General features: G+C 37.0%; 4 protein-coding genes across 6 annotated transcripts; 2 read left to right on the top strand and 2 right to left on the bottom strand.

The window, feature by feature from the left end:
• Nucleotides 1-640: 640 nt before the first annotated feature.
• LOC145574357 (suppressor of mec-8 and unc-52 protein homolog 2-like) lies at nt 641-7,258 on the top strand. The gene is made up of 11 exons (XM_081632127.1): nt 641-911; nt 1,929-2,066; nt 2,154-2,203; nt 2,538-2,652; nt 3,169-3,217; nt 3,327-3,416; nt 4,254-4,322; nt 4,396-4,519; nt 5,732-6,096; nt 6,229-6,612; nt 6,883-7,258. The coding sequence occupies exons 1-11, from the start codon at nt 865-867 to the stop codon at nt 7,165-7,167; spliced, it is 1,716 nt and encodes a 571-aa protein (XP_081488253.1). The 5' UTR covers nt 641-864; the 3' UTR covers nt 7,168-7,258.
• Nucleotides 7,259-8,125: 867 nt separating this feature from the next.
• Nucleotides 8,126-10,471, bottom strand: LOC145574356 (bifunctional aspartate aminotransferase and glutamate/aspartate-prephenate aminotransferase-like). Its single transcript, XM_081632126.1, has 9 exons — nt 10,222-10,471; nt 10,049-10,142; nt 9,848-9,951; nt 9,472-9,720; nt 9,259-9,372; nt 8,992-9,075; nt 8,709-8,879; nt 8,509-8,622; nt 8,126-8,388 (listed from the first exon to the last, which is right to left on the bottom strand). The coding sequence occupies exons 1-9, from the start codon at nt 10,381-10,383 to the stop codon at nt 8,254-8,256; spliced, it is 1,227 nt and encodes a 408-aa protein (XP_081488252.1). The 5' UTR covers nt 10,384-10,471; the 3' UTR covers nt 8,126-8,253.
• Nucleotides 10,472-11,561: 1,090 nt separating this feature from the next.
• Nucleotides 11,562-21,275, top strand: LOC145574355 (cell division cycle 5-like protein). Its single transcript, XM_081632125.1, has 4 exons — nt 11,562-12,005; nt 12,885-14,588; nt 18,441-18,722; nt 19,821-21,275. Exons 1-4 carry the CDS (start codon nt 11,829-11,831, stop codon nt 20,595-20,597), a joined length of 2,940 nt encoding a protein of 979 aa, XP_081488251.1. The 5' UTR covers nt 11,562-11,828; the 3' UTR covers nt 20,598-21,275.
• An 875-nt stretch (nt 21,276-22,150) lies between these two features.
• LOC145574353 (transcription factor PIF3-like) lies at nt 22,151-27,160 on the bottom strand. 3 transcript variants are annotated; one of them, XM_081632122.1, is made up of 8 exons: nt 26,744-27,160; nt 26,113-26,260; nt 24,826-25,990; nt 24,633-24,731; nt 24,464-24,529; nt 24,230-24,295; nt 23,390-23,881; nt 22,151-22,887 (listed from the first exon to the last, which is right to left on the bottom strand). In XM_081632122.1, the coding sequence occupies exons 2-8, from the start codon at nt 26,199-26,201 to the stop codon at nt 22,867-22,869; spliced, it is 1,998 nt and encodes a 665-aa protein (XP_081488248.1). In that variant the 5' UTR covers nt 26,202-26,260; nt 26,744-27,160; the 3' UTR covers nt 22,151-22,866. The 3 variants fall into 3 exon arrangements, with proteins under 3 accessions (XP_081488248.1, XP_081488250.1, XP_081488249.1); XM_081632124.1 differs by having other exon boundaries at nt 24,236-24,295; XM_081632123.1 differs by having other exon boundaries at nt 26,786-27,160.
• Nucleotides 27,161-27,992: the final 832 nt, after the last annotated feature.

The following is a 27,992-nucleotide window of genomic DNA, read 5'->3' as shown; positions in this document are numbered from 1 at the left end:
AAATTACTTGAGTTTGACTTGATCAAAACTCGACTCGAGCTAAAGATTGACTCGAAATGTTAATGAGTCGAGTTGAGTAGCTCATTACTCGACTCGAAAGCTCGTGAGAAGCTTGAATTCCTTTATATAATATTATATTCACTAAAAATTAAAATATTTTGACAAATTTTCATTAAAATTAATAAATAAAACGTTATTTATGTACTCGTATCATCATATATGTATATTTCTCAAATGACAAAATTAAAGAGAATGAAGAGATGTTACCCTAACTAGAGAATTCTACTAGGACGGATCAAATTGCAAGCTACTTGAAATCGACTCGGCCAAATTTGATCAAAACTAGACTCGGTCAAAACTCAACTCGATTAAACTCGACTTGATATGTTTATGAGTCGAGTCGAGCTATCCCGAACTCGAACTCGACTCGTATCATAAGCACCCCCTATAAATAACTATTTAAACAGAAAACACATCCTCGATAATATTTGACTGAGTTGGGCTCATCTTAAAATACTCCCTCCGTATTGTAATAATCGCAACACAAAATAATATTTGAAGTAGAGGGTACAATGCAAAAACGGTTCTTAAATCCTAACCATATTTAATAAGAGTGATTCGGTTATCTGATAAACGGACCTTTAGTCGGGTCGATTTCCAGATTACAGAAAACACAGTGCTGCTCCTTCCTTCATTGAATTTCTCCTCTGTATGAACAAACCAAAAGCCCTAGACTTTCGCAAAACCCCATTTTCTCTCTCCTCTTCTTCAATCTATTCACTGCAAATTTCTTCAATTCAAACCAAAATCAAGCTGAAATTTTAAAACTTCGAAAAATCCCCAATTCAATTAACACAATAAACAATGCCTGCTAACAAAAATTATCACAAAGAAAAGGCCCTCCGTCGAAAGTAAGCTTCTTCTCTTACTCTTACTGTTACTAATTTTTCTCTATTTTGTTAATTATGATGCATAAATTAGCTCAATTATGCTGTTTCTGTATTTAATTTCATGAATTTATGCTCTTGTATTGGCTATAGTGTTATTGATTGCCGTATAAACTATGATTGGACCTATTTATGTTTTGATTAGCTATTTTTAGAAGTTGTAATGTGATCGAATTGAATTCGTTGCGATTATTAATCTTCTGGGTTAATTGTTGTGCTTAGACAGAATATTGTGATACTTTGGGATCAATTTCTGTAGAAAAAACTAAAACAGGCAGAATATGGAGGATGTTGTTTGGGGTGATATACATCATGAGCATGACATTGAGTTTGGAAAAGGCGGTTATTTATTTGATCAATTTGGAAGATTAGTTGTTTGAGTCGAGCATTAAGTGGAATCAACTTGATGGAAGCTCTTTTTCTGTTAAATTTAGTTAGGATTTGAGCTGATTGCTAGGTTTATTTATAAGTGTTTACTTTTTGTAGAGACAGTACGAAATGTGCATAAATCGATTCTGTAAAGTAACATGTGCTGGGAATATCATGGTTTATCTGTTCAGATGTTATCCTTACCTCAATTTGGTAATGTAATGTAGTAGTGTACACACATACTTCTTGTATTAGTCACTTGGACTTCTTGATGAAGCAAATCAATCTGTTAAATTTGCTCCCTAGAAGCGACATATTTCAGACTTGTTAGTAACTTAGCATGTTCTTCTTTTATGTTGATGCTGACAAAATCCTCTTGTGAATTGTGCTGTTTGTTATTTCAAAGGGTTTAGTGCTCTTTGTAACTTGTTGTAAAATCGTTTAAAGTCTTGTTTGTTGTCTTGATTATGCTTTTTATGACAAATAAAATTGGAACGCACATCTTATGTTTGTACTCCTTGGTTTAAGTGTAATGATGATGTATGCGTTTCTGAAATGATTGCTTTCGTGTGTGAGGTTTTGTTGACTTTTGCTATGTATATAACCTTTTAGGGAGGAGAAGCCAGAAGAACCAGAACTGCCAAGATATCGTGATCGTGCAAAGGAGCGGAGAGAGGACCAAAATCCTGATTATGAGCCAGCCGATCTGGGATTTCATGCTGTTGCTCCTCCTGGAAATGTTGATCTCAAGTGAGGCTCTTGTGTCTAGTTTCCTTTGGTGGTTGTAAAAAATGCTTTGGATTAGTATGTTAACAGCTGCCTTTTTTTTAATTGCAGGGCAGCTGATTCACACAAGTTGGCAATTGAGCGGAGCAAGTACCTTGGAGGTTTGTATATTGTACTATATTCAACTTCTTATACTCAAATTTGGACAAGAATATGTTTTTGTAATCCCTGATGCCTATTGGTTGTGATAATTGACATCCAATGTTGCTAATTGATTGTTGTTTATTATACGTCTTTAAACTATGTTTAACTTGGTAATTCTTGGTTTCTAATTTTTATGTCATGCATGCCCTTACTAATTTATGTTTATAATCTCGCTGGATTTTTAGAGTTTCTTTTATCTCAATAATCATACTGAATTTGGGTATATTGCACAGAAACCACTCGTCTAACATCTGAATTGTTGCACATTTTGACTCATTATGTTTGTTCCAGGTGATGTTGAGCATACTCACTTGGTCAAGGGTTTGGATTATGCTTTACTTCACAAAGTAAGAAGTGAGATGGACAAAAAGCCAGAAGCTGAAGAAGAAACTGATGGAAAATCCAGGTGATTGCTTTTGCTTGGTCTTCTTATGTGTCAATTGTTTATCTTGGACCTGTATGACTCATTTTATGGGACACCTCTAACAGTGGTCTGAAGGTGAAACTTTTCACACTTTCCTTTGAGATTGTTGCCCATTATCGAGACAAGATGATCTCAACTCGCAAGCTCTTCCTTGTTTCCCATTCCATAGCATAATAATCTTAAAAAATGGCGGAGTTCTATTTCTGTATTTGTATCTCAACACTGGAACTCGATCCTCTAAGAATGTAGTTAAGAAAGAAATGGAAAGATTTTTGTGGGACAATCATAAGCCAATAAGAGAGAGATGAGAAGTTTTTTGTGGGACGGAGGGAGTAGGAGAGATCAATATGGTCTCACTATTGGACTGTTCTTAGAACAATGGTCGACATGGAAACTGCCAAGATTGATATTGATCATAACTTAATCTTTTATATTTTGGTGAATGTCCTTAGTTTTATCTTATTGCTTTGCCCTGAAAGAATGTTTTGTCTTTTCCAGACCAGTTAAAGATGACCAGCCTGTATCATTCCGAACAGCAACTGCAAAGGTTATTTAATATTTCTTCTCTCCTGATGTTATTAGATTGTAGTGTGACAAATGGCTTTGTGCTTGTGACTTAACCTGTATTATTACTAATTATCTTAAACCCCTTTCAGTCTGTGTATCAATGGATGATCAAGCCTCAGAGTGTCGTTAAAACTAATGAGATGTTTCTTCCTGGACGAATGTCATTTATTTTTGACATGGTAAGTTACTGGATAAGGGTTATATGTGCTATATTTAACAGTCATTTATCTTCAATATATGGAAATTGAAGCAAGTCTTGTGTTGCCGATCAGTCTCGTTCTTTTTCGATTTTGGTGTTTATCTATAATTCTTTTTGGACTCAGAAAGTTTCAGTTTATTAAGAACTTTCAATAATTTTGTTTTGCTGTTATCTTCTGAGTTCTGGTTCTCTATCCTAACAGATTTACTAGGCTGATTTTTTTTTTTTTTTTTTTACTTCATACCTGGAAACTGATCCTTCCAAATATATATGAAGTATGTTTTAATTATCTGAATATTCTCTCCAATTCTTTTTTTATTTTTTAATTTTTTATGATCTCATTGTAAATCATATAAAGTCATTTATATCTTGTATAACTATTATATAGGTATCTTTATGTTCAATAAGCAAGCATCAATCTTCTCGTATACTTTAATTTATATCTTTATATCTTTATATCTTTATTACAGATTGTAGTGTAACGCTTTGTGTGTGGGTGTGTGTGTGTGACTGTGTGTGTGTGTGTGTTTATTTTTATTTTTTTATTTTTTTTATTTTTTTTGGGAACCCGAGCAGTCCACAATGGACAAAAATATCTGTTTTGCCTATCTTTATCCTTATGAGCTGATTACAAAGCACTTCTGTTGAGTAATAGATTGAGTAATTCTTGAATGAGCTCTTTGGAAGCTTGAACTATTTACTTAATTTGAAGGATCTAGATTCGTACGTGAAAAATTTCTGTTTAGAAGGTTAATGTTGTGTTGCTTGATAGTTTGTAAATCGGATGTACTCAAAGCTACTTCTTATTGCATTGCAGGAAAATGTTTATTCTCATGATATCCCGACTACGTTGCATAGAAGTAAAGCTGATTGTCCAGTACCTGAGGTTGGCAATCTTTCTATGTATAGCTCAAGTTTGAGTGTAAACTTTCATCTGAATGTGTTAATTTCTTGTGCAGGAAATGGTCACTGTAAATGTTGATGGTTCTGTGCTGGACCGGATTGCAAAAATTATGTCTTACCTCCGTTTAGGATCATCTGGAAAGGTTCTCAAGAAAAAGAAGAAGGAGAAAGAAGTCAAAGGTATAATGATGCATTTGTGTTTATCAGTATGATTTTTTTTCCCCATAGGTGACTATTACCTCTTAAAAAATGAAGTTAGTTTTGTGACAAGAGGGAGATGTTAAAAGTCTAGCATATCTCCCTGAGGCTGTATTAACCTGACTAAGGTGCAAACTCACATTTGAAGTCTAGCTGGCTATGCATATCCTTTGCCCTACTCTTGTTTGGTATCAAGTTGAGCAGAAGAATTTCTTTGCTGTACAATACGTGTCAGTGGTTTAACTACTTAGTACTTACGTTATAAAATTGTTTAACAAAACACCAACAGCAATATGTTAGTCTTGACTGGTTAACATTCTGTGCACTGGACTACCTACCTAGGTGGCTAGACCCGTTCATGGCAGTATCTACTCCGGGTTGCTGTGGTGTGCTTCCTGCAATATTCTGTGTGATAGAACTCAAATTCAAAGAGAGGAGGGGGGGAGGGGGTCAAGATGTAAGAGCCCTTAATACAATTTCCTGAACTGTGGGGTAATATGCGACCTTTGTGTATTGCTGAGTGGGCAAATTTTGCTGAGTAGAGTGGAAGAATTAAAGGTAAGGGGAAGAGTAGCAAGGTCAAGAAAGACTAGTGATGGAACAAAAAGCATACAAGTCCACAATCTTCTATATATAATTTGTTTGCTAGGCGTTAATCTAAAATTCTATTTCACATTCCAGAGTTGGGAAGGAATTTAAATTGTGTGCATGATCTAGGCCAGATACATGACATTTCAAAGAATCCCAAAATGGTTGAATGTCTATGGTGTGTATGTGTGTATATCATACAAACTAAACATTGGCAATCATCCAGTTGGGTTCCTTCAGAGACATCGTCATTTGCTTGTTTAAAATGCAACTTGCACACCTAATACTACCTGAGGTTGCCTCAGTCCTCATGTTCCAACACTTTATAACCCTCTTAAAAAGGGTGTATGAAATGATTATTTAACCTTGCTACTCTTGTATCTCTATGTGGTAAACATTCCTAAGTTTTGAACCTGGAAGAAAGAGAGAAAAGGGGGGGGGGGGGGGGGGGTCCTTTCTGTGTGCTATGTTTATTGGTGCATTCGTCTATGATTCACATTATTGGTGCATATGGTTCTGGTTCTTGCAACTCTATTTATTTTGTGCTGTCTTTGCAATTCTACTGGAAAATAATTTGTTTTTCCCCTCTGTTCTGTCGTTGGCTAGGAAAACTCACTACTGTTATCAATGAGTATGATGATTTTGAGAAACCACCAAAGCCTGATAACCTGTCATCAAAGAATCAATATGAAGAAAATCTCCCCCCACCACCCCCACCCCCACCTCTAAGAAAGGACACTCTTGATACTAGAGACAATCAAGGCCCAGCCGTTGCTCGAGCTGAAGAGGATGATATCTTTATTGGTGATGGTGTTGATTATGAAGTGCCCAGCAAAGATATGAGTCAGAGCCCCATTTCAGAAGACATGGAAGAGTCTCCTAGGAACAAGGAAAGGGCTTCCTATTTTAATGAACCTGTTTATGGACCAGTGCCACCTGCAGCCGATCCTTCTCAAGATTGGAATCAAGCTGTAAGTTTGCTGGGGATGATCATTTGTTTGGTCTTGAGATGTATATAATGAATGCTATCAGGATTTCTGATAGCATGTGGATGGATGTGCCAAATTCTTATGCTTGTTGTGTTCTTGTATGGTTCTTTTCAGAATGGCTATGTTGCTGTACATGCTCAAGCTCTAGATGGTGGTGCCTATCAAGGGGAGTGGCAGGACTACCAATATGCTGATCAGTTGGCCTATCCTGATCAATATCTCCAACAGATGCAGGCCTACGATATGCAAGCAAATGCAAACATCCTTCAAGATCCTCGTCTCATGAGTCAAGAGGAGAAGGATCGAGGATTAGGGTCTGTGTTTAAGCGGGATGATCAAAGGCTTCAACAACTGAGGGAAAAGGATTCTCGGGAAAAGGATCCCAACTTCATATCTGAAAGTTATTCTGAATGCTACCCTGGCTATCAATCATATAACCATGAGGTTGTGGACAGTGATGATGAAGGTGACTTATCAAAAATGGATATGGGCGGACGTGTAAGTGATTTCTCCCATTTTCTCTGTGTTCTTTTGTGCCTGCATGGCTGTTTATTCATTTTGCCTAATAATGCCACTTAGAGCTTTAAGTTTTTATGCTAGACAAGTCCACACTCTATATGCTTATTCACCTTTTTATTTTTTTTGGGGTGGGGGCATGTACTTTGGCTAGGGAGTAGTAGTATAGCTGTATAGGTGTTGTGCTACCATGCCCCTTCGTATTGTGTATTAGTGCTAACATTGTGGTCGTTTTATTAAAATGCTCAATAGGCCAAAGGCCGTCTTCATCGGTGGGATTTTGAGACGGAGGAAGAGTGGGCCCAGTACAACGAGCAAAAGGAAGCAATGCCAAAGGCTGCTTTCCAATTTGGTGTGAAGATGCAAGACGGACGAAAAACACGAAAGAACAAGGAGCAAAAGCTCAACAATGACCTTCACAAGATTAACAAAATCATTGCTCGGAAAAAGGGTGAGAAGGGGGAAAAGGGTGACAATGGTGATAGTCCACCTTTTGATGATGTACAGTCTTCTGGAAAGAAGCCTCGTATAAGTTAGAATTTTGCATTTTACTATCACTATTGCTGTTGTATCTTTGTTTTTCTACATAATATATATTATCAGAACTTGATCAGAGCAGTTAACTGTATCTATCTTTCAAATATAATCTTATTACGCATAAAATAGAGAAAGAAACATTTCTAATGAAAAAGAGCGAGCACAGTGCATGAATTTTAGTGTCAACATGCGCACCCCTCTGATATGTCAGACGTTTCTTACCACTCAGAAGTGATCACAGCTCAGTGTCTCTCTCTCTTTGAAACCTGAGCCTTTTTATCTGTGTCCCTTTCATTGATCTTCTTACACACACTAGCCTTTCCTCAGAAGGAGAATGCATATAACTGCCCTGAAGGCCTCTGAACTTTTTTCGGTCTGCAGGCTGCAGATATTGTGAACCATTCTTCTAGCACTTTGTTAGATAGAGGATATGGTTTCTCAGATTTCTCTCTCGTTTCATTAAATGGATCAGATGTTTGTCCAAATTGATAGAAAAACTGGTATAATACTGAATAGGAGCAAATTCCATATCATAATTCAACAATGTATGAAAATCGTTTCTCATAAAAATGTTGGTGGGCCTGTGTTTGTGCATACGAATCAGGGTGCCAAGGTTTTTTTATTGGTGATGGAAAAATAAGCTTGCCTGTTCATAGTGATTAGACAGATTAGTGAATGAAGCTGCTGTAGAAATGAATGAATTATTTACCATAAAAAAACAGTTTACTGTGAAAGTCAGTATGTTTTGACCATTAGAGTCAAATGTGACCTATTATTCTGGGACGCATGAAGTAATAAATTATGAAGTAGGTAACAAGAAAGATTTTTTTGCACACCTATTGCAAAGAGTGTATGTAAAATTATGTCATGTTTAACGTGACAACTAATTCCGAACAGATGGAATACTGATTATCAAAACCTTCTAATTAACCAACATATACAACAAATGGTATTTGTGCTGGTGATATTTTATTTCTTGAAGATCATTCAAGGCACCGTAACATAGTTTTTCGTATGAAAGGAACAAAAACTCAAAAAGTACAAATAAGCATATTTGAGCATAAGTTACAGAGTGTTTGCTTAGTATTAAACTGGTTGCTTGAGTTGAGCAAGCTCTTTCTCAATCCTCTGCATGACCTCTTGAAGGGTGGACAGAGATGCTGCATAGGAAATTCTTATGCACTTATCATCTCCGAATGCATCTCCCGGGATTAACGCCACCTTAAAACAGGAATTCAGAGAGAGTAGCATTAGTTTAAGAAATAAAGTGGGCATGAGGGCATCTCAAATTTAATTTATAGCTTGTTTGTGATCAAACAGAAGCAAGTGAAGCATAATTACTTGAGCTTTCTTGAGTAAATAACGACAGAGAGATTCCGAACTATCTATCGTGCCAAACCCTTCAGCTTCTGAACCATAGTATGAGCTGAAATCAATGAAGAGGTAGAAAGCTCCCTGCAAGAAAGCAACAAATCAAAAGAGTCAGAGTTGCTTAAAAGAGCGCTATTATATGATTAACACGACATCAAGTTTAATATTACCTGAGGATCTGATGTCTTAACACCTTGTAAATCCTTCAATCTATTAATTAAGAAATCACGCCTGTCCTTGAAAGCACTAACCATGTTTGCTACTTCCTTGCCGCCAGCTTTACCCATTCCTAAAGCAGCAACTCCTGCTGCCTGTGATATACTGCTAGCAGATGAAGTGGACTATAACAGCAGCCGAAAATTTGTTAGATACCAGGATTTCTACCTCAGTGCTCATGTTTACTGCTGTTATAATCTTGTCAGACAGTTTTTCAATACTGAACTACGTATATACCTGACTCTGGATCTTTCCACAAGCAGCGACAAAGTGCTTAGGACCAGCAAGATATCCAAGCCTCCAACCAGTCATGGAGAAGGCCTAAGGCATTAAAATTGAGTGTCAATGAAAGTACAGATATTACATTAAATACAATCTTTACATAATTTCCGGAAGTAATTAAGCATGTTAAGCCACCAATATTTTCCTTAGGGCAGCTTAAGCTGATGAAAGAATGGACTTCATTGGTTAGAAGTTTGTATTATGCAGAATCTTCTAAGCTACCTTGGAAAACCCATTAACTGTCAAGGTCCTATTCTTCATGTCCGGTAGTGCTGCAAAACTAGTATGCTTTGCTGGTGCATAAATGATATGCTCGTATATTTCATCAGATAGTACCTGAATTAAACAACACCGCCACAAAACAATCAGAACTCAGCATACATCAGATATTACCTGCATCAAAATGACATATATATAGAAATAGGATGGAATTACCAGAAGGCGGGGGTGCCTTGCTACAATTTCAGCTATTTCTAGTAGGAGCTCCCTAGGATAAACTGATCCTGTTGGGTTGGAAGGCGAGCATAGAATCAACAATCGCGACTTCTCACTAAGCATTGCCTCAAACTGTTTCGGGTCTAACAGAAAGTTTCGAGCCATATTTGTTTGAAGAATAAGAGGAGTTGCACCAGCTAGTTTCGCTATTTCAGGGTAACTCACCCAATAAGGAGCAGGAATTATCACCTGAATATACAATAAACAGCTTGACAACATGATACACCAAAAAAACAAAAAAAAAAAACTCAGACATCGAAAGCAGCCTGAATTATTCATGACCTTAAAACTGCAGCATGGAGTTTAACTATTGTACCTCATCTCCTGGAGAACAAACCGCAAACACTGCTTGAAAGATTGATTGCTTGGCTCCATTACTTACCAGAATTTCGTCGAGATTGTAAGAGATTCCATTCTCCTCTATGACAAAAAAATCAACATAAAGGTAAACCTTAAGGCCTACACATCAATCATAAACATAACACAAGAATGTTCATATACTGTATTAGTGTATTACCTTTCAGCTTGTGACAGATTGCTGTTCTAAGCTCGACTGTACCAGCAATTGGAGTATATCTTGTGTAATTTTCCTCTATTGCTCTGATACCAGCCTGTACAATATAACTTTGATAAGTAATGCTACTAGTATAAATCTAAATGCACGCGATGTGAAAGGAGTAATAGTTAGACCTGAGCAATAAGTGAAGGAGTGTTGAAATCAGGCTCTCCAGTAGATAAGCTGATGACAGGCACACCAGCTTGTGCAAGTGCAGTTGCTTGTTCTGCTATCGCCCCGGTTTTGGATGGCGCTACACACATAACTCTAGGACTTAATGACATATCAAACTCCATGATTTGAACTCTTCAAACACTTTGTTACTATCTGATATATATCACTTGTATTAGCTGTGTTTTCTTTGTTAAGGAATACTATACACTTTGTATGATGCATTCTTCCTTGGTTTAAATCAATCTATAATTAGCTCGTGTGAAAATTATTTGAATAATATTATGCAAAGGAAGTGTTTGAAGGGATTGATTCGATGGGGTACGGACCCATTATGCTTATGGGTTTTATTCAAATGGACATATATTAACATGAAAATATACTTTAAATTGGCACATAAATCAAGAGCATGGAAGAAAACTAGAAAAGGTAAGAGGAAAATGTTGTGCTTTTCCTTTTTCTTTTTTAGAATATACTTCAGTATAGAAAGGTGCACGATTAGCACGAAGCAAGATTATAACCAAAAGATGATTCAACATGCCTATCACAACACATCAATGGGGGACCGTTGTGATTGGGATTCCCTTAACCTCCACTCGCTTCCAAACGGTCTACCACACTAATTTGAGTCGGGTTGGTCTGTGAGTGATTTCAGCCTATAGGAACCCTTTCTTTAAGGTTGGATATTGGGTCACTTAGGGAGAAACATACTCCAAGTTTATCATCTTGATAGATTAAAAAAATGCAAATCCGATGACAAATTGACAATTGGTAAACTTGCAATTAAGGTCAACAATTTTTCAAGCTACTAGGCCAAATAACCATTTGTGCGCCACAATAGGCTTGACTTTAGAGTTGATCACATGGCCATACAACCACATTTGGGTCGAATTGTCGAAAGATAAGGCTTGACCAAACTTCAAGATTGAGCTCAAACACAAGTTTCAAGTTTTTGTTTTTCGGTGCCTCTACCCATTACAAAATAGTGTAGATGGTAGAGCTTGGCACCAATCGAGATGACCAAACCTACGTGTCATGCTAGACTCACGCTATCTGAATGCTGGTGTGACCATGTTGGGCTCGTGCCCAATTTTGATATTGATGTGATGATGTCCATTCGCAACTCATAATCCATTGACTAACCTCTTACGTCGTGCCGAGTCGGGTCATATTCATGGCATGCTTACGCTCATCTTTGGCTGATACGACCCATGGGTAAAGTTTTTCTCAAATGTAGGATTGATCCATTTTTGTCAAGTAGTAATCGAATTCGGGTTCCGGATCTGAAGGGAGAGAAAAACCAACGAAAAGTAACAAAAATCACCATTCTTTCTCTCTCCTCTTCCCTAATCCCTTTCACCTTTCCTTCTCCTCTGAACCCGCCATTGCCGTCAATTTCCAAGCTCATAAACCCTAATTTTCCATCATCAATATCCTTCAAACCCCAGAAATCCCATTTAGAAATCGAACAATTTCTCGTTTTTTCTTCAATTCAAACTTCGTTGAATCGAAACACAAAAACCCTTAAAAACAATTTTGATTTTGGGTCGATTAATAAAAGGGATTCAAGATGAGGATTATGATCAAAGGTGGTGTTTGGAAGAACACCGAAGATGAAATTCTTAAAGCTGCTGTTATGAAATATGGGAAGAATCAATGGGCTCGAATTTCTTCTCTCCTTGTTCGTAAATCTGCTAAACAGTGTAAAGCTCGTTGGTATGAGTGGCTTGACCCTTCTATTAAGAAGGTATTCATCTTCTTTACTTTCTCTCTGCTCATTTTTGTTTGATTGTTCAGTGTTATCAATGAATTTTCCATCAATTTTATCGAGTTAATTTGGTTTGATTTTATATAATTTAAGGTTGTTTTTGGTGATTTTAATGCTTACTGAAGTTGAATTAGTAGTAGGGTGATGGTGATTGGAATGTGGTTCTTCATTAGGTTGAAGGATTGAGTTTTAGTTCTTGCTATTAATCATGAGTGTAATTATGAGCTTACTTATCTAAATTTGATCTCGGATTCTGGAGTTATATGCTTTTTGTAGTGTAAGCGGCGAAGATTGCATGTATGCTGATACTCTAGTTATGCTAATCACACATTCACACTGGCAGAAATTAGATGGTGATGAAATAGAAGTAAATTGATTTAATTAGAGGTCGGAGAGACTCGAGAGAGAATGAGGGGGATGGGAACTCATTTTATGGGAGTGATGGATGTTCGAAAATCTAATCTGTATACCTAGAAAAGCTGTTGTGATGTTGGAGATATCGTTACACGTCAGTTGTTGTAATGTTCCAAATAATGTGTAACCACATTTTGTGTAGTTCATAAGCTGGGGTGTTGTAGGAGGCGCTTGATATTGGTAAACCTTTTGATAACCTTTTCGTTATTACTATATTTACCCCCCCCCCCCCCCAAAAAAAAAAAAAAAAATCTGGTTTGCCTTTTTCTGTTTGTTTGTTTATTAAATTGAATGCGGTATTACTCTGTCATTCTTGGTAGCAAGTACATTGGAAAAGGTTTAATGAAGCTTTTATTTGCATTTTTACGTTCTCCCCCTCTTTTAAATTAACTTGAACAAGTCTTAGGAAGTGATACTGATTCTTAATCTCCTTGAAACTTGTAGACAGAGTGGACTAGAGAAGAAGATGAAAAGCTACTTCATCTTGCGAAGCTTATGCCAACTCAGTGGAGAACTATTGCACCTATTGTTGGTCGTACTCCATCTCAATGTCTTGAGCGATATGAGAAACTTCTTGATGCAGCCTGTACTAAGGATGATAATTATGAACCTGGAGATGACCCACGTAAATTGCGTCCCGGAGAAATTGATCCTAATCCAGAGTCTAAACCAGCACGACCAGATCCTGTTGATATGGATGAAGATGAGAAAGAAATGCTCTCTGAAGCAAGAGCTCGGTTAGCCAATACAAGGGGTAAAAAGGCTAAAAGGAAAGCTAGAGAGAAGCAGCTTGAAGAGGCAAGGAGGCTTGCTTCTTTGCAGAAAAGAAGAGAACTCAAGGCAGCTGGTATAGACGTCAGGCAAAGGAAGAGGAAAAGAAAAGGTATAGATTATAATGCCGAGATCCCTTTTGAGAAAAGGCCTCCACCAGGGTTTTATGATGTTGTTGAAGAAGATAGACCTGTAGAGCAACCTAAATTTCCCACAACAATTGATGAACTTGAAGGAGAGAGAAGGGTGGATAGGGAAGCCCGATTAAGGAAACAAGACATTGCAAAGAATAAGATTGCTGAGAGGCAAGATGCTCCAGGAGCGATAATGCAGGCCAACAAACTTAATGATCCTGAGACAGTTAGAAAAAGGTCAAAACTGATGCTTCCTCCTCCACAGATCTCTGACCAGGAGTTGGAAGAAATTGCACGAATGGGTTATGCTAGTGATCTTTTGGCTGGAAATCAAGAACATGCTGATGGGAGTGGTGCAACCCATGCTCTTCTTGCAAATTACTCCCAGACACCTCGACAGGGGATGACACCCATGCGTACTCCCCAGAGAACCCCTGCTGGGAAGGGTGATGCTATCATGATGGAAGCTGAAAATCTGGCAAGACTGAGGGAATCTCAAACACCATTGCTTGGAGGAGACAACCCAGATTTGCATCCTTCAGATTTTTCTGGCGTCACTCCAAAGAAGAGGGATGTTCAAACTCCTAATCCAATGCTTACTCCTTCAGCAACTCCTGGAGGAACAAGTCTTACTCCAAGAATTGGTATGACTCCCTCTAGGGATGGAAATTCTTTCAGCATGACCCCCAAAGGAACTCCTATCAGGGATGAACTTCGTATTAATGAAGAAATGGATATGCATGATAGTGCAAAACTTGAACTTCGGAGACAAGCTGAACTGAAAAGGAACCTGCGTATGGGTCTAAGTAGTCTACCAGAGCCCAAAAACGAGTATGAAGTAGTTGTTCGTCCAGAACCCGAGGATTCCGAAGATCCAGAGGAGAAGATTGAAGAAGATATGTCTGATAGGTTAGCCCGTGAGAAGGCTGCAGAAGAAGCGAGGCAGCAGGCATTACTCAGAAAGAGGTCAAAAGTGCTGCAAAGGGAGCTTCCTCGACCTCCTTCTGCCTCTGTTGAGCTCATTAAGAATTCATTGATGAGAGCTGGTGAAGACAAGAGCTCACTTGTCCCTCCTACTGACATTGAGCAGGCAGATGAAATGGTAAGAAAAGAGTTGCTGAGTTTGCTAGAGCATGATAATGCCAAGTATCCACTTAGTGAGAAAGAGCAGAAGAAAGCAGCTAAGCGAAGTGCTAATACAGTACCTGTCATTGAGGATTTTGAATTAGATGAACTGAAAGAGGTAAATTTCTATTCATGTACCAATTTATGTGTGCATTTCCTTTTTAAAATCTAATCTCTCCGTCTCATAATATAGTTCTTGTTTGTGTTTTTTTACGGTATTTAAGAAATAGGAGGAGAAAGTGGATAAAATACATTAATAAAAGTGAAAAGTACAATCATAGACAAAAGTTAGAGAAAGAAAGTGGAAAAAAGTACAAAGCATGTGTAAAATTCAATGGTAAATTAGGAAGTACAATGAATAAAGTTAAAAAAGTGAGGGTATAATGATATTTACATATTATCCAAAAATGGAAATAGGAACAATGTTTTGATTCTCCAAAATAGGAAAACAGGAACTATATTATGGGACGGAGGGAGTACAATGGTTTTAATTTAAAATTCAAGAACCTGAATTGGCAACATGGAAATCAGATGATGAATCTCATTATTGATATTGATAAACTATTAATAAGAAGCACTATTCTCTACTTTTATCTTTAAGGATAACATAAACTACTAGGCCACCACAACAAGTTTTGATGAAGTTTTTTTTCCTACCAGTCAGCTGCTTTAATATTTTATCCCAGAAATATTATTGTCTTTTGAAGAAATTTACTTGTCACAAAAATATCCATGTCACTAATCAACTCATCAATGCAACGTTTCAAGCTTGATGCTACTTTTTTTTGGAACAAATGATATAGGAACAGCTATACCAAGCCCAAAAGTGGATCTAATAATCTAGGACTAGAATCCTGTGTTGACTGCTGAAAGCCTAAGATGGTACATGATTTGGGATATGTATTAGGGGTGAGCAAAAATTATGGGTACCCGGTTTTGGAACTGAAACTGGTTAGGACCTGGTGGGTCCGGACCCGGAACCGGTTAAAGCGGTTCCAATTCCGGGTCTAAAAATAAGGACCCGGTTCCAACCAATTCCAATTCCAAGTCCAAAATATTAGGACCCGGTACCCACCGGGTACCCGGTTAAATCAGATCCAAATATTAGTATTGGTTTTTTTGTTTTAGGATTTAAAGAACTTGTGCAGCCCAAGTAATACATTAGGCCCAATCCCAATACATAAAACCCATCTATCCTAAATCCCTAATACTCCCACGCCTCCACCCTCTCAACTCTCACGCCTCCAATCCTCCACCCACTCAAATCTAAAGCAACTCCTTTTCCACTTACCCTTTCTCCTACTTCCTTTTTCTGTCTTTAATCTTCCAAAACATGTATTGTGTTCAATTGTTCATCACTTTAACAAGAGAAGGTCAAATGAAATACATACGGTAGGAATTGTATTAAGTTTTTTTTTTCAGCGAAAATCAAAATTGAGAGAAACGAAGCTCGATCTGTGTAGTATCAACTTTGTCGAATGTTAATTTACATTGTAATTGCTTGATAAATTTTGATATGATAGTGAAATTGTATAAATTTATTTAATTTTGCCCATTGTTTGATTAATTTATTTAATTATAGCCAATTTAATATAATTTTATATATTGGGGAATAAAGAACCGGGTACCCGGTTTTGGAACTGGTTCCCACCAGTTCCGGGACCAGTTCCACAATTTTGGTACCCGGATAAGACCAGTTCCAATTCCGGGTCCAAAATATCGGACCCGGTACTAACCAGTTCCAATTCCAGTTCCATGAGTTTTAACCGGGTACCCGGTGTTGCTCAGCCCTAATATGTATAAAAAACTGGAGGCCACTAAGGCTCACCAGGTGATGGGATTTCCTTAGGCACACCTCATTCAAATGAGGCACACTTAATAAAAAGTGAAAAAATATTGATTCTTTTTTATTGGCCCAGGTTGAAAAAGAAGATATATACGTAGTATATTACTCCCAAATCTAGGGTTTAGATTTGAAATCCCTTGTTCTTATATTTTGAGCCATTTACTTCATGGTAATGGAATGGTACATTAGGGCTTTACCGATGATGAGGCAAGTCTCTCTCATGGATCGATTGTTTGTGTTCTATCAGCTCATGTCATCTATTCTCTTGGCTATTAAATGACATGATTCTCAATATTTCCTAATGTGCAGTATATCATTTTTTGTACGAGGGTATATCTACGGTTTTATGATCTGTAAGATGGGGTAGGGTATGACCTGTCTAGAACTTGGAAGGTTGTGTAAACCTTGACATCCTCAGACCTTGCCAACACGGTGCATTTTGTTAATTTTAGGACAGAGGGAGGCAAATGAGTTGTAGATATTTCTTCAATGGATCTTGAGCTGTGCTGCTTTCCTACATCCTTTCACTAACCTGAGTCTGCAGTCAACTGCACTCTCATCTTTCTGCCTCAAGCTATCTGGTTGATGGATGACCCTTTTTTCTGTAAGGTGAAAGGATGCCGTTACTTGTTCAGGAATTCAAGAGCCATGGGGAGCCGAATGTGTGTCCGTATCTTACAATTATGAGAGAATCATTTGCTCCCTTTTTTGTTTTGTTTTGTTTTGTTGATAACTTCAATTTGAGTTCTTCATTGTGTTGTTTTGTTATTCCATTTAGTGACTCTTGTATGAGAGTACTCAATGATTAATGGCTGACAGAAAGGCTAGTATCATCCAGGAAGAGAAAGTCAATATTTTGAAATTGATTGTAGGGGGTAGGTCTAATTTTCAATCGGCTAAATGGCTAAACACAATGTAATAACTTGAAATTTTAGATGCTACACGGATGGATCCTATCTGTATTCTAATTATGCCCAACTTAGAAGCTGTTTAAACTTACTAAACTATAAAGGGCATGTTTGGCACTAGGTTTTGAGTAGCTTTTAGTGGTTTGACCAAGTCAAACCCATTACTTGATAAAACATCTGTGTTTAGCAATGTAGTGGTGGGGGTAGTCTAACAAATTTTAGTGGTGGAGGTAGCACCAAGGCGCAAAAGTCCTTGGAGCCTAGGCACAAGGCAAAGGCGCGGGCCTTTTGTAGGTGAGGCGCACTTTAATCATATTGAAAAAAATATATATAATTTCTATTAAATAAGTGTAATAGTGGAGTCATGAGAAAAGGTGAAAGGGCCATGTGATCAATATCTAGGGTTCTTCAAATCAAATTGGGGGATAGGGGATTTCTCACTCTAGAATTAAATTAAACCTGCCCATCACAAAGTCCCATGGTGTTTATTTAGAAAAAAACAACTTGCGTAATAGCTATTGATGCTTTACAACATGAGGTGCAAAATGAGGCTCAAAAACGCAAGAAACAGCCTAGAAAAAAGCGCAAAGGTGCGTGCCTTTGTACGTCTTTGAGCCTCGTAGAGCTAAGGCGCCAACTCTTGAGCCTCACTGAAGGCGTGCTTTTTAAAACTAAGTAGTCAATAGCTACTTTATCTAACCCTCAAACTTATATTATCAATCTTCCCAGCTAATATCTTGTTCTAGATAACTGCTTCTACCACAACTACAGAGAAACTAACAGCAACCCCTGCAACTACGTTTTGCCAAATAGGGCCAAAGTACATTGTTTAAGATTTGTGAAAATGTGGATTTTATATTGAATTAATAAATGCTTGTTTTAAAAAAATCTGCATCACTTTAAAAAGAATATAGGGATGCTGATTTATTTTTAAAAAAAAAAAATGTAGGGATGCTGATGGAATTGTATTGCTGATTTCCTTCCCCCTTATCCATTCTTAAGCATGAGTTACTTTTGTGCTCCAAGCACTGTGCACATCCAACTGATCAATACAACTTGGATATAGTAGGTGATTTATTTGTGAAATGATCTGTTTGCTGCATATATCTAATGCTACTGAAGTGCACTCATTTGCTGATGTTCAATGTTAGGAGTATTATCTAGTAATGTATAATTCATATTCTTATGTTTTAATGGCTTGTATTCTTTGTGTCAGGCTGGTTCAATCATTGAGGAAGAGGCGCAGTATCTATGTGTAGCAATGGGACATCAGGAAGAGACCTTAGATGATTTTGTTGAGGCACACAAGACTTGCTTAAATGATTTGATGTATTTTCCTACTCGTAATGCTTATGGTCTCTCCAGTGTGGCTGGAACTGTAGAGAAGCTTGCTGCCTTACAAAATGAATTTGAAAATGTTAAGAGGAAGATGGATGATGATAATAAAAAGGCACAACGGCTTGAGAAAAAGATTGATGTTCTTACTCATGGTTATAAGGTTGGTTTTTATGTTAAATTTGTATTTAATTGCTATTTCTGTATTCAGAATTTGTTTCAGTTTATTTATAATTTATTTATTTTAATTTTTTGGCTAAGGGGCGGGGGTTGTTCTGAATAAGCCAATAAGGACAGCATGTGTTAAGCAACATCATACTTTAATTTAAATGGCATCGTATATAGATTGAAACACGACGTCATTAAGCCATTGACCTCTTACATTCTTCTTCATGTACTTATAGTGAACATCAACTTGCTGGCTGTCTAAGCCATAGCTCAGCTCAGATCTGTCTTATTGGTAGTACTTGTCTAGTGAAATTTCACCCATTTTCTTTTTAAGTTACTATGTGAAACAATTTTGATGACAGCCAAGTTCTTCATATGACCTTGGAATTTTGAGGTATTTTTGAAATGGTTCTGTTTCTGATAACCAATAAAAAAAATGTTACGCATCTAAAGATCATACCTAGGTTTCTTTTATTAAATAAGAAAAGGTACTATGTTAATTAATCAAGTAAAAGTTTACTGTAGAGGACAAGGTATCTTCACATTGTAACCAAAGAGAAATTACAGGGTAATCCAATTCCTTTGAATCCTCTCAAGAAAATTATTGTGTTTAGAATTGTCTTCATACTATGTAAGTCAAGTACTATGGATTAGGGAGATTAAGACATAAGACATCTTTACTTTCTTTGTGAAGCTGCTACTTTTATGTGTAGTTTGATATGAAGGGTTAATGTGGATTTGTCCTGCAAATTTTTTGAAGCACTGTGAATGTGATGGCCATGAGAAGATTTGAATACACAATCTTCTGGCATGCTTTTCTAGCTAGTTTGTGTGTAGAAATAGATTTATTACATATAAATGGTTATGCATGTGAGGTTACGTGCTCTTCAAGGCTCTATAACTTAATGCTTTCTGATGGGGTGTTCACCATATTACCTTGCTGGTTTCGTCTGACTATAGGTCAAGACCACATCCAGCCTTTGTGCATCTTTGTGTTTGTACAATATAATTTGTTACACAGAGCACATGTAGATGTAGTATTTGATATTTATAACCATGATGATGCTAAGCTGTTATAGCTTATGTATTTCAGATGCGGGCTGATAAACTGAAGACACAAATCGAGCTCACATTCAAACAGATGAATACAGCTGGAACTGAATTGGATTGCTTCCTAGCTTTGCAGAGACAGGAAAATATGGCAGCTTCATTTAGAATCAAGGGCCTTTGGGAAGAAGTCCAGAAGCAGAAAGAGGTAGAGAAAACTTTACAGAAACGATATGGAGATCGTGTTGCTGAACTGGAGAGTATCCGGCAGCTCATGGATCAGTACAGAAAAGCGGAAGAAATAGAAGCTAAGAAACACTTAGAAGAGTTGGCTAATAATGCAGCTAATCAGGCTTCACTACTGAGCTCTGAAACTCCGGAACCTGTGAGCGTCATGGAAGTGGATTCCTCTGATGATGTAAGACCTCAGGAGGATGGTGAAGCTTCTGAAATGGTCAATAGAGCTAGTTTACAAAATGACATGCACACAGATGGTGATGTGGCATCAATTGCGGATACACAAAGCATTTCTCTTGCTTCTGAGGCTAAGGGATCTGAAGCTGCCATGGAGCAAAATGCAGGCGACACTAATGTTCCCAACAGCATTTTGGATAATACAGATCATCCTGTAGGGGAAGCTCTTGAAAAGAATGGTTTTGTCGATGGAGAGCCTATTTCTATCTCTAAACTGGAGACACAAGAAGTAGATGGGGAGCTCAGTAGTCAGATCAATGAGGCAGAAGGGAATAAACGTATGATAGATGGAGATGTGGGCGAGCCTGTAGAAAGGGTGGAAGATGGTGCCAGTAATAACCAAGTGTGATACCGACTTGCAACTTAAGTAGTAGGTTGTTGCTATCTGTTGGAGCCGACTGCACCTAAAAGAGGCATAAGAGATAAAGAGGGAATGTGGAAGAGATGATTTGAATGAGACTATTGAAGTTTGTTGGGTCTTCATTTTTGCTTGTGCATTGTTCCTTTAGCGAATATGGATTTAAAAACAATTGATCTTGCTTCGCTCCCATGTCATGGTATTTGGCATGATCCCTGGTCTTCTGCTGTTAGAACAACTCTGAAATACGTTAAATGTGTGGGCTTTGTTTTTATCTAATAGAATGATCTCTATTGAAGATAAAACCTGTTCAGAAACAACAATCTGATTTGTATGTTAGAAGTTGTGCCATTTCCTGGGAAGCTGCTTAAAACACCTGTACCATTTCAAGGATAAATTCTCTGAGGATAGCTTGCTTCAATCTGGTATTACTAATTGTTCTATTTGCAACTTATACTAAAATTGCTTGAGCTTCCCCCAATTTTGTTGATAACCTGAATTTTGTTCTCGTCGATTGGGGATATGACCCAGGCTAAGTAATGTCTTCTCGTATGAGTTTTAATCATTGTTGTTCCTAGTAATTTTTTCCATATGGGACTATATCCTTATTTGTGTTTTCTTTAGAGGAGCAGGATGGTTTACAAATGGTGGTGCAAAATTGAACTTTCAGCTTTCTGTTGAGGACAAGACTAACCATGAGCTTGTTTTAATGTTTTTCTTTTCTAAATTTTTAGCTGTATTAAATGTTATAGATTCTGTATGCTTGTTATCTTTCTGTACTGATATCAAAGCATCTAAAGCTTTTGCTTTACAAGATGTATGTCTTTTAAGTCGAGTAAACGGGTTGTTTCATTATATAAGCAACTTAATTTCAAGTGACTTGAAGAACTCTTCCTTCCACCCTTTTTTGTTTGTCCCATACGACAAATGTTTATGGGGAACCGTTTTACTCCGAAATAAATTGCATTTGGTTCTACCAATTTGGGCAAACAAAAGTCGACGAAGGGAGAATTAGGTTTCTACATCTACTCCATATTAATCATGAGCAGTTAGTAAATTAAGTACAAATATGTACTACGCATCATAATCTCTCATTAAAGCTTACCTTCCATGAATTGACTACTTTTAACAATAGTTGGAATTGCTGAATCAATTATATCCAGACATAGATCATGTGTATGTGTCAGTTCCAATCTTCACTAGCAATACTTGGTCTGGATCTACCGTGGGTTTCAAACGTTGCGTGCATTCACATCTAATCCCAAAAAGTAATCTTGTCTTACATGTTTTAATAGCTAATCAATTTGCATACTACAACCAAATTAGTTGTCTAGTTGGTACTTAACAGTAGAGATGAAATTCCATCTACATCACTAGCCTTCATAGCTCCCTACAAACCCGAAGATAAATCAACTTCGGGAAAAGTCAGGTCTTTAAGAGAGTGCATTAGTTCACTCCATATCGAGTAGCTAAATCTAAGTATACCAGAGAAGAAAGTGTTTTCTTTATGTAGTTTTGGAATATTTGGATACAAACTAAAGACAGAGAGGAAAAGGCAATAATTTCTTTTATTTTCATATGCTGTAACAGAAATAAATATTCATCTAACTATTTCATAGAGTATTACATTATGAAAATCATCAAAGCCACCATATTTGGTGTACATTTACAGAAGTATTTCCTTGATGTTTAGTGTAATGTAGGTGATGACAAGGGAACACAGCTCCCTTGATTTATTAGAGATGTATGGTGATAAATATATCATATACGAGTATTTCCTCGAAAAAAAAAAGGCTTTTGCACTGGAAATATACACTTAAACCAGATATACATCTCTAGGATATCAAAGCACAATGTCATCTTCATAAGATGTACAGATCTACAAAAGACCTAACCTTAGTGTTTGTAGAGGGCAAAAACTCTGCATTTTAGTCGGAAATGCCGCTCTCAAGCATACTATACTTCCAATTAACAGGGGTCACGGATTGGCACATAGCAGATGAGAAATTCTCTTATCGTTTGGACTTTGGAGCACCGCCGATCAAACATCTAATCTGATAATATATACACTTTGAAACAGGTTACTTGTCAATACTTTTGTACATCTTATGAAGATGACATGTTGCAGTTTGCCACTGTTCCATTCAAAAACAGGCAACAAGTTTCTGTCAGTCGTATCAGCTACGTCGTTTCTGTAGGCAGCTTCAGCAGTTTCTGAAGCATTAATATCTCGACCTTGATTGTGGCACAAAGTAGACTCCTAAATACCTTCTTTTGATGTCTGCAATTTGAATAACACACAGTTATGGTGAAGCCGTGAAGGTTGGTTGTAGATATATTTATCCCACCATCAAAACAATAAACAGTTGGTTTTACCCTCTATCACATATTATCTTAACTAAATTTTCTCATTGCATTATTATTGGCTAGTTTAAGACATTAATGCAATACTAAATTTCTTGGGAAAACAGATCATTTTGAAAATCAATGCAACAATCAACCTCTCTTTAAACTTGACCATATAAACGACTATAAAAGTAAAAATCGAATGGAGTACTAAAAAATAGGCTAGCAGCCAACTTTGTCATTTTACCACAATCCTAAGTCCTAAAACTCCTAATGTTGTTCAATAATTGACCCCTGATGTATTTTCACAGGAATAAGAAAAGTCCAACTCATTCAAATATATGAATTATGCAAATATCTAGTGGTGATATCAATTATTGAAGACTAATAATGTCACAATACTAGAAGATCCAAATGTAGGCACAAAATGCAAATACCTGATTTGTTGCCTGATTCATGGAGCTGTTAACATTGTTGCTATCCATGCTAGAAATTACTTTTGGGTTAGCATCCTTTTTACTACTAGATGGTGCTAGATGTGTTGCATTTGATGACCCAGCAACACCCGAGGCATTTAATCCTATGGGAATCTTCGAAAAACTTCCCATTGGAACGGAAACTGTAGGAGTTTGCTGCATGGACATTGGTAATCCTTGACCATGGTGCGGAAATGCCCGAAGATTAGAACCTGGCATTCCGTGGAACATTGGCCCGGTTCCAGGGATAGCGTAATGTGGGCCTTGGAAAGGTACCATCTTCGTGCTGTTATTCATGTTTAGCATGTTCATCCCAAAGCCCATTCCCATACCCATTCCAAGCCCCATGGCACCCATGGGAGAGAAATGTGGCATATGTGCTCCATGGATCGGTGGCATTCCTGGTGGTAGCATCATAGGCTGCATATACATCCCAGCACCCATTGACAATACCTGCAGCATCCACTAACTGATGTAAGCCAACAGATTATCCTGTTTCTGAAGGCATTTTGAGTACAAATTAATAAATCAAGGGAATGGTAATGAAGTCTTCCATGTTAATGTTCGACGAAATGCATCTAAATAGCCAGACATTTCCCTTTTCATTCATTTTCATCATCACTTATATCCACACCTCTGGATGGTAATGAAAATGGAAGAAAAGCAAATGCTTGCTAATGGAAAATCAATACCTTGAACATCCAATAATGTTCAATTCAATATTACACATAAAACTTCATTACCATTCAATTGACTTGCAACTTATGCCAAACAAGCTGCCACAGCAGCCTAATAGCTCACCTGTACCTGAAGTTGGAGAGTCTTCAAATACTCTATAGCCTCATCAAGCATCGAAGCTTTGTCCGCCTAGTGTTTGGGAAGGAATAGTTAGCAGTCATGTATGATAGAAAAGTGAGCACCAATTACATATTTTGACTTGATTTTCTGACTCATAGAGTCTTAACACCCCAAGAATTCAAATGAAACACAGATGGTATATCTAACCAAAGGCATCGAACGTATCAAAAGCATTACCTTATTGCAGTTGGGTATGAGCTCTTGTAATGCACGCATCTTCTCATTAATTCTATCCCTTCGTCTCTGTTAGTAACATTTCAAAAGGTACACATTAGTTTCTAATTGCAATTGTCACCAGTCTCACTAGTCACCACTACAGATACTAACTTGCAAACTAAGAGCTTACCCTCTCAGATAGATTATGCACTTCTGCAGCTCGGCTTCTCTTTGAGCCACCGCGACCATGAGAAGGTTTTTTTCCACCCACTGATTCCTCTTCAATTTCCTGCAAGTTAGGCAATTTCCAGCTTAACATGAGAATTGGAAATTAGAATGACAAGAAGCAGATAACATTCATCAGGAGTAAGAAGAAATCTTACTTCACTAGGATCTTCTGATTCTGTTTCACGAGACTTCCTTTTCGAATTGCGTGCAGGCTCATTCGAAGTTCTTTCTGCACTATTGGCTGAACATACAGAAGATGTTGCAACTACTGGCTCCATGATTCTATCACCACTGGTACCCACTTTGCTCATTGGTGAATCACACACTTGATTTTGTGATGCCTGATTTTTAGCTATGTCTTCTCTACACATAGGTTGATTTGCAGAAAGCAGCTCTTCAGTATGCGGCTTTGTGGGCAAAGCAGTTGAAATGTTGTTTGTTGGTGCCATAATGGATTGATTGTGAGATACGGGTTCCTTTTGGGAATAACCACTATCCAAATTAACCAGAGTAGAGTTAGCAGGATTACTACTACTCAAGGTGCACCTTTTATTCCCATCCTCTAATCTCTTTGAGGGATTTACAGTCACATAATTAGCTCTAGAAAGAGCAGCAGGCCGCGAAAAGCAGGGAAAATTTGTAAAGCCCGATCTAGTAGTGCTAGGCTGCCCTGCATCCAGCTTCTGCAACCTCAAGCTGGTAAAAGCACTTAGTGAAGATGGATTAAGACCGGAGTCTCGTGAACCAACATGGTGGGTGTTGCTTGCATTGCTACCAGTAATATCAGAAATTCCTGATCTGGGGACACTTTGCTGGAAGGGAAACATAAATTGCGGTACCTCAATACTTCCCCCTCTAGTATCCTTCTCATTACTTGAAAAATCCTTAGATGTGTTGTTATGCTTCAAGCTTGCAGAATTATCATGGCCATCACCATGAAAACTAATTTTCCTTTCCCGGTATGCTAAATGATTCTCGGTAGGGAGATCGTTAATTGTAACTCCTGATAACTCATTCAAGAAGTCAGAAGTATAGTCATTATGCAAAGGTTCTTCCATGGGATAATTCAACCAAGGTACCAAGTCAACATCTTGATCCAAACCCATTTCACAAGAAGGTACAGACATTGGAAAATCACCCATTACAGAATCCATTGTGCCAAACTTGGCCATTTTCGAGCAATTAGAACCATTCCTACCATCTTGAGACTTGAGGCCAAAGGTTTGAAAATGGTTTGAATTAGTACTTTTTCTAGCTTTATTACCTTGCATCATAAGCTGACCATTTTCCCAAACTAGCTCAACACAATCAGTATCAGGTCTGCATCCAATTCCCCCAAAAAATACACCAATATAAGTACACAATAAGGAAAAATAAAGGTATATTCAAATCACCAAAATAAAACCTAACCTATAAAGATTAGCCTACTAATAGAAGTATACCTAGAAGAAGGATCAATAGAAGTAGAGGCAGCTTCATTGGTGACATCCACTTTCCCTTTGAACATCCTAACAAGCTCAGTTAAAGGCATATTACAGATCAAAATTGTATCTTTCACAACACAAACTTCTCTTCTAGCAAAGCCAAGTCCTGCAACCAAGTTCCGAACCCGAAATCAGTTTCATTCAAATCTCAATTTCTATCAATAAAACCAAATTAAAGGCATCCAGCACTAAGAACAATGTTTTCACAATTCATTGAGCTCAACACTTTCTTTGGAAATTCATGCTCAAAGTTTACAGGAATGAGTGGCATATACAGTAGTATAAAAATTAGAAGGAAACCCTCTAAATTAGTAAAATAAAAACAGCCCAAATGAGTTCTTATTTAACTGATGTCCTAATCACAAAGATACACACAATTAGAATAATTTAAAGGTACTAGTCAAACTAATTGTTTAATCACAGTATCACCATATACTATAATAATCCCACTAATTAGAACTGATTATAGGTTAAAAAATTCAATCTTTATGATACAATCTTGATTAAAATATAATACCCAGAAAAACCCACATCAGAATTATCCAAAATTAAACAATAATTATAGCAAAAACACAAAACAAACACCAACCTTATTACTATATAAAAAAATTGGCAGCAAAAGGAAGAATACCCAGAAACTGAAAAAGGTCTAAAATTAGCTGAAATTGTACTCAAAACTCAAACCCCAAAAAAGCCAATCATGAAAAATCAAAAATGAAGGGCACAAAATTTCTGGGAAATCAGAATTTCATCAAATTCTTCTCAGATTTCAAGAGGAACTAAGCCAAACACAGTAATCTAGAAAGTTCTAATCCAACAAGAGTTATAACTTAGAGGGTTAGAGAGAGAATTTAGAGAGAGAAATAGAGAGAAGATCCAGGTGGGTAGTAGTAGAAGACGGCGTAAGGTTAGCAGAGTTGCTGTATAATCGGGGCCAAGAAAAGGGGGAAAAAAAAAGCAGAGGAGGCAACAAGAACAGGATACTGTGCTAAATGCTAATGCTTAGGATCATTTCAATTTTTGACCATTTTTATTGCTAGTTTTTTTTTAGCTCCAATTACCGTTTTTACCCACTCTTTTTTGTTGTGTGTTTACGTTTTATTCACTTTGGCGGTATATTTGTGTGTTAAGAACTTGAGATGTATTCCCTCCCTTTCCTTATGATGATTGTATCTCCGTAGTTTTATTTTACCGGTCGTATTTGATTTATATTTTGTGAGATTTTTAGTCAAATTGTTACGAGATTAGGAAGACTTTTGACACTTGCTAATTGCTATATTCATTTATGTATATAGATGATTATTTCATCATTATGTGTGGTTTAATATGATAGGAACAAAAGGAGTAAAATAATCAATAAAATTGAGTTTTGAAATAAATCTTTATTAAAATTAGAAAATAGTTGCTAGTTCATAATACTCTATGTTATTTATTTGTAATGGTTGTTTTTAGTTGTTGCAATAATACTTATGAGAATAATAGTTTGTACTTTAGAATTTTAGATGCATAAGTAATAAATTCATCTTCTATGCCTGTGTTACCGTCTTTTTTGAATCAAATAGTAAGGGCCTGTTCTTATTGATTGAAATGAGCTGAACTGAACTGAAATGAATATTTTATGAAAGAAGGAAATTAGGAGCTGAAGTAAATTGAAATTATTAGAGCTGAACTGAACTAAACTAAACTGAACTGAACTGAAAATAATATGATGAGAACAGGGCCTAATTGTGATTTTTTTTTCGAATAAATTAAATAGTAATTGTGAAATTGTTAATCATGTACATTTGACAAATTATTATAAAAGAATCATGTAGATTTGACAAAAGTTTTAGCTTGTG

Source organism: Chenopodium album, chromosome 13 (genome assembly GCF_948465745.1).
Source record: "Chenopodium album chromosome 13, dcCheAlbu1.1, whole genome shotgun sequence".
In the NCBI taxonomy this organism is placed as follows: domain Eukaryota; kingdom Viridiplantae; phylum Streptophyta; class Magnoliopsida; order Caryophyllales; family Amaranthaceae; genus Chenopodium; species Chenopodium album.
Note: the sequence above shows the minus strand (reverse complement) of the source record. Positions and strands in the feature narration are given on the sequence as shown.

Excerpts from the sequence above, each read along its gene's own strand:
- LOC145574357 (XM_081632127.1), top strand. The coding sequence starts at position 865 with ATGCCTGCTAACAAAAATTATCACAAAGAAAAGGCCCTCCGTCGAAA. Across the intron at positions 2,653-3,168 it reads GAAACTGATGGAAAATCCAG|ACCAGTTAAAGATGACCAGC; the intron begins GTGATTGCTTTT and ends TGTCTTTTCCAG. Across the intron at positions 6,613-6,882 it reads AAATGGATATGGGCGGACGT|GCCAAAGGCCGTCTTCATCG; the intron begins GTAAGTGATTTC and ends AATGCTCAATAG.
- LOC145574356 (XM_081632126.1), bottom strand. The coding sequence starts at position 10,383 with ATGGAGTTTGATATGTCATTAAGTCCTAGAGTTATGTGTGTAGCGCCA. Across the intron at positions 10,143-10,221 it reads CTCCTTCACTTATTGCTCAG|GCTGGTATCAGAGCAATAGA; the intron begins GTCTAACTATTA and ends TATATTGTACAG. Across the intron at positions 8,880-8,991 it reads GTGGAAAGATCCAGAGTCAG|TCCACTTCATCTGCTAGCAG; the intron begins GTATATACGTAG and ends CTGCTGTTATAG.
- LOC145574355 (XM_081632125.1), top strand. The coding sequence starts at position 11,829 with ATGAGGATTATGATCAAAGGTGGTGTTTGGAAGAACACCGAAGATGAA. Across the intron at positions 12,006-12,884 it reads TTGACCCTTCTATTAAGAAG|ACAGAGTGGACTAGAGAAGA; the intron begins GTATTCATCTTC and ends TGAAACTTGTAG. Across the intron at positions 14,589-18,440 it reads AATTAGATGAACTGAAAGAG|GCTGGTTCAATCATTGAGGA; the intron begins GTAAATTTCTAT and ends TCTTTGTGTCAG.
- LOC145574353 (XM_081632122.1), bottom strand. The coding sequence starts at position 26,201 with ATGCCTTTAACTGAGCTTGTTAGGATGTTCAAAGGGAAAGTGGATGTC. Across the intron at positions 24,296-24,463 it reads TCATACCCAACTGCAATAAG|GCGGACAAAGCTTCGATGCT; the intron begins GTAATGCTTTTG and ends CCCAAACACTAG. Across the intron at positions 23,882-24,229 it reads CTCTCCAACTTCAGGTACAG|GTATTGTCAATGGGTGCTGG; the intron begins GTGAGCTATTAG and ends TGGATGCTGCAG.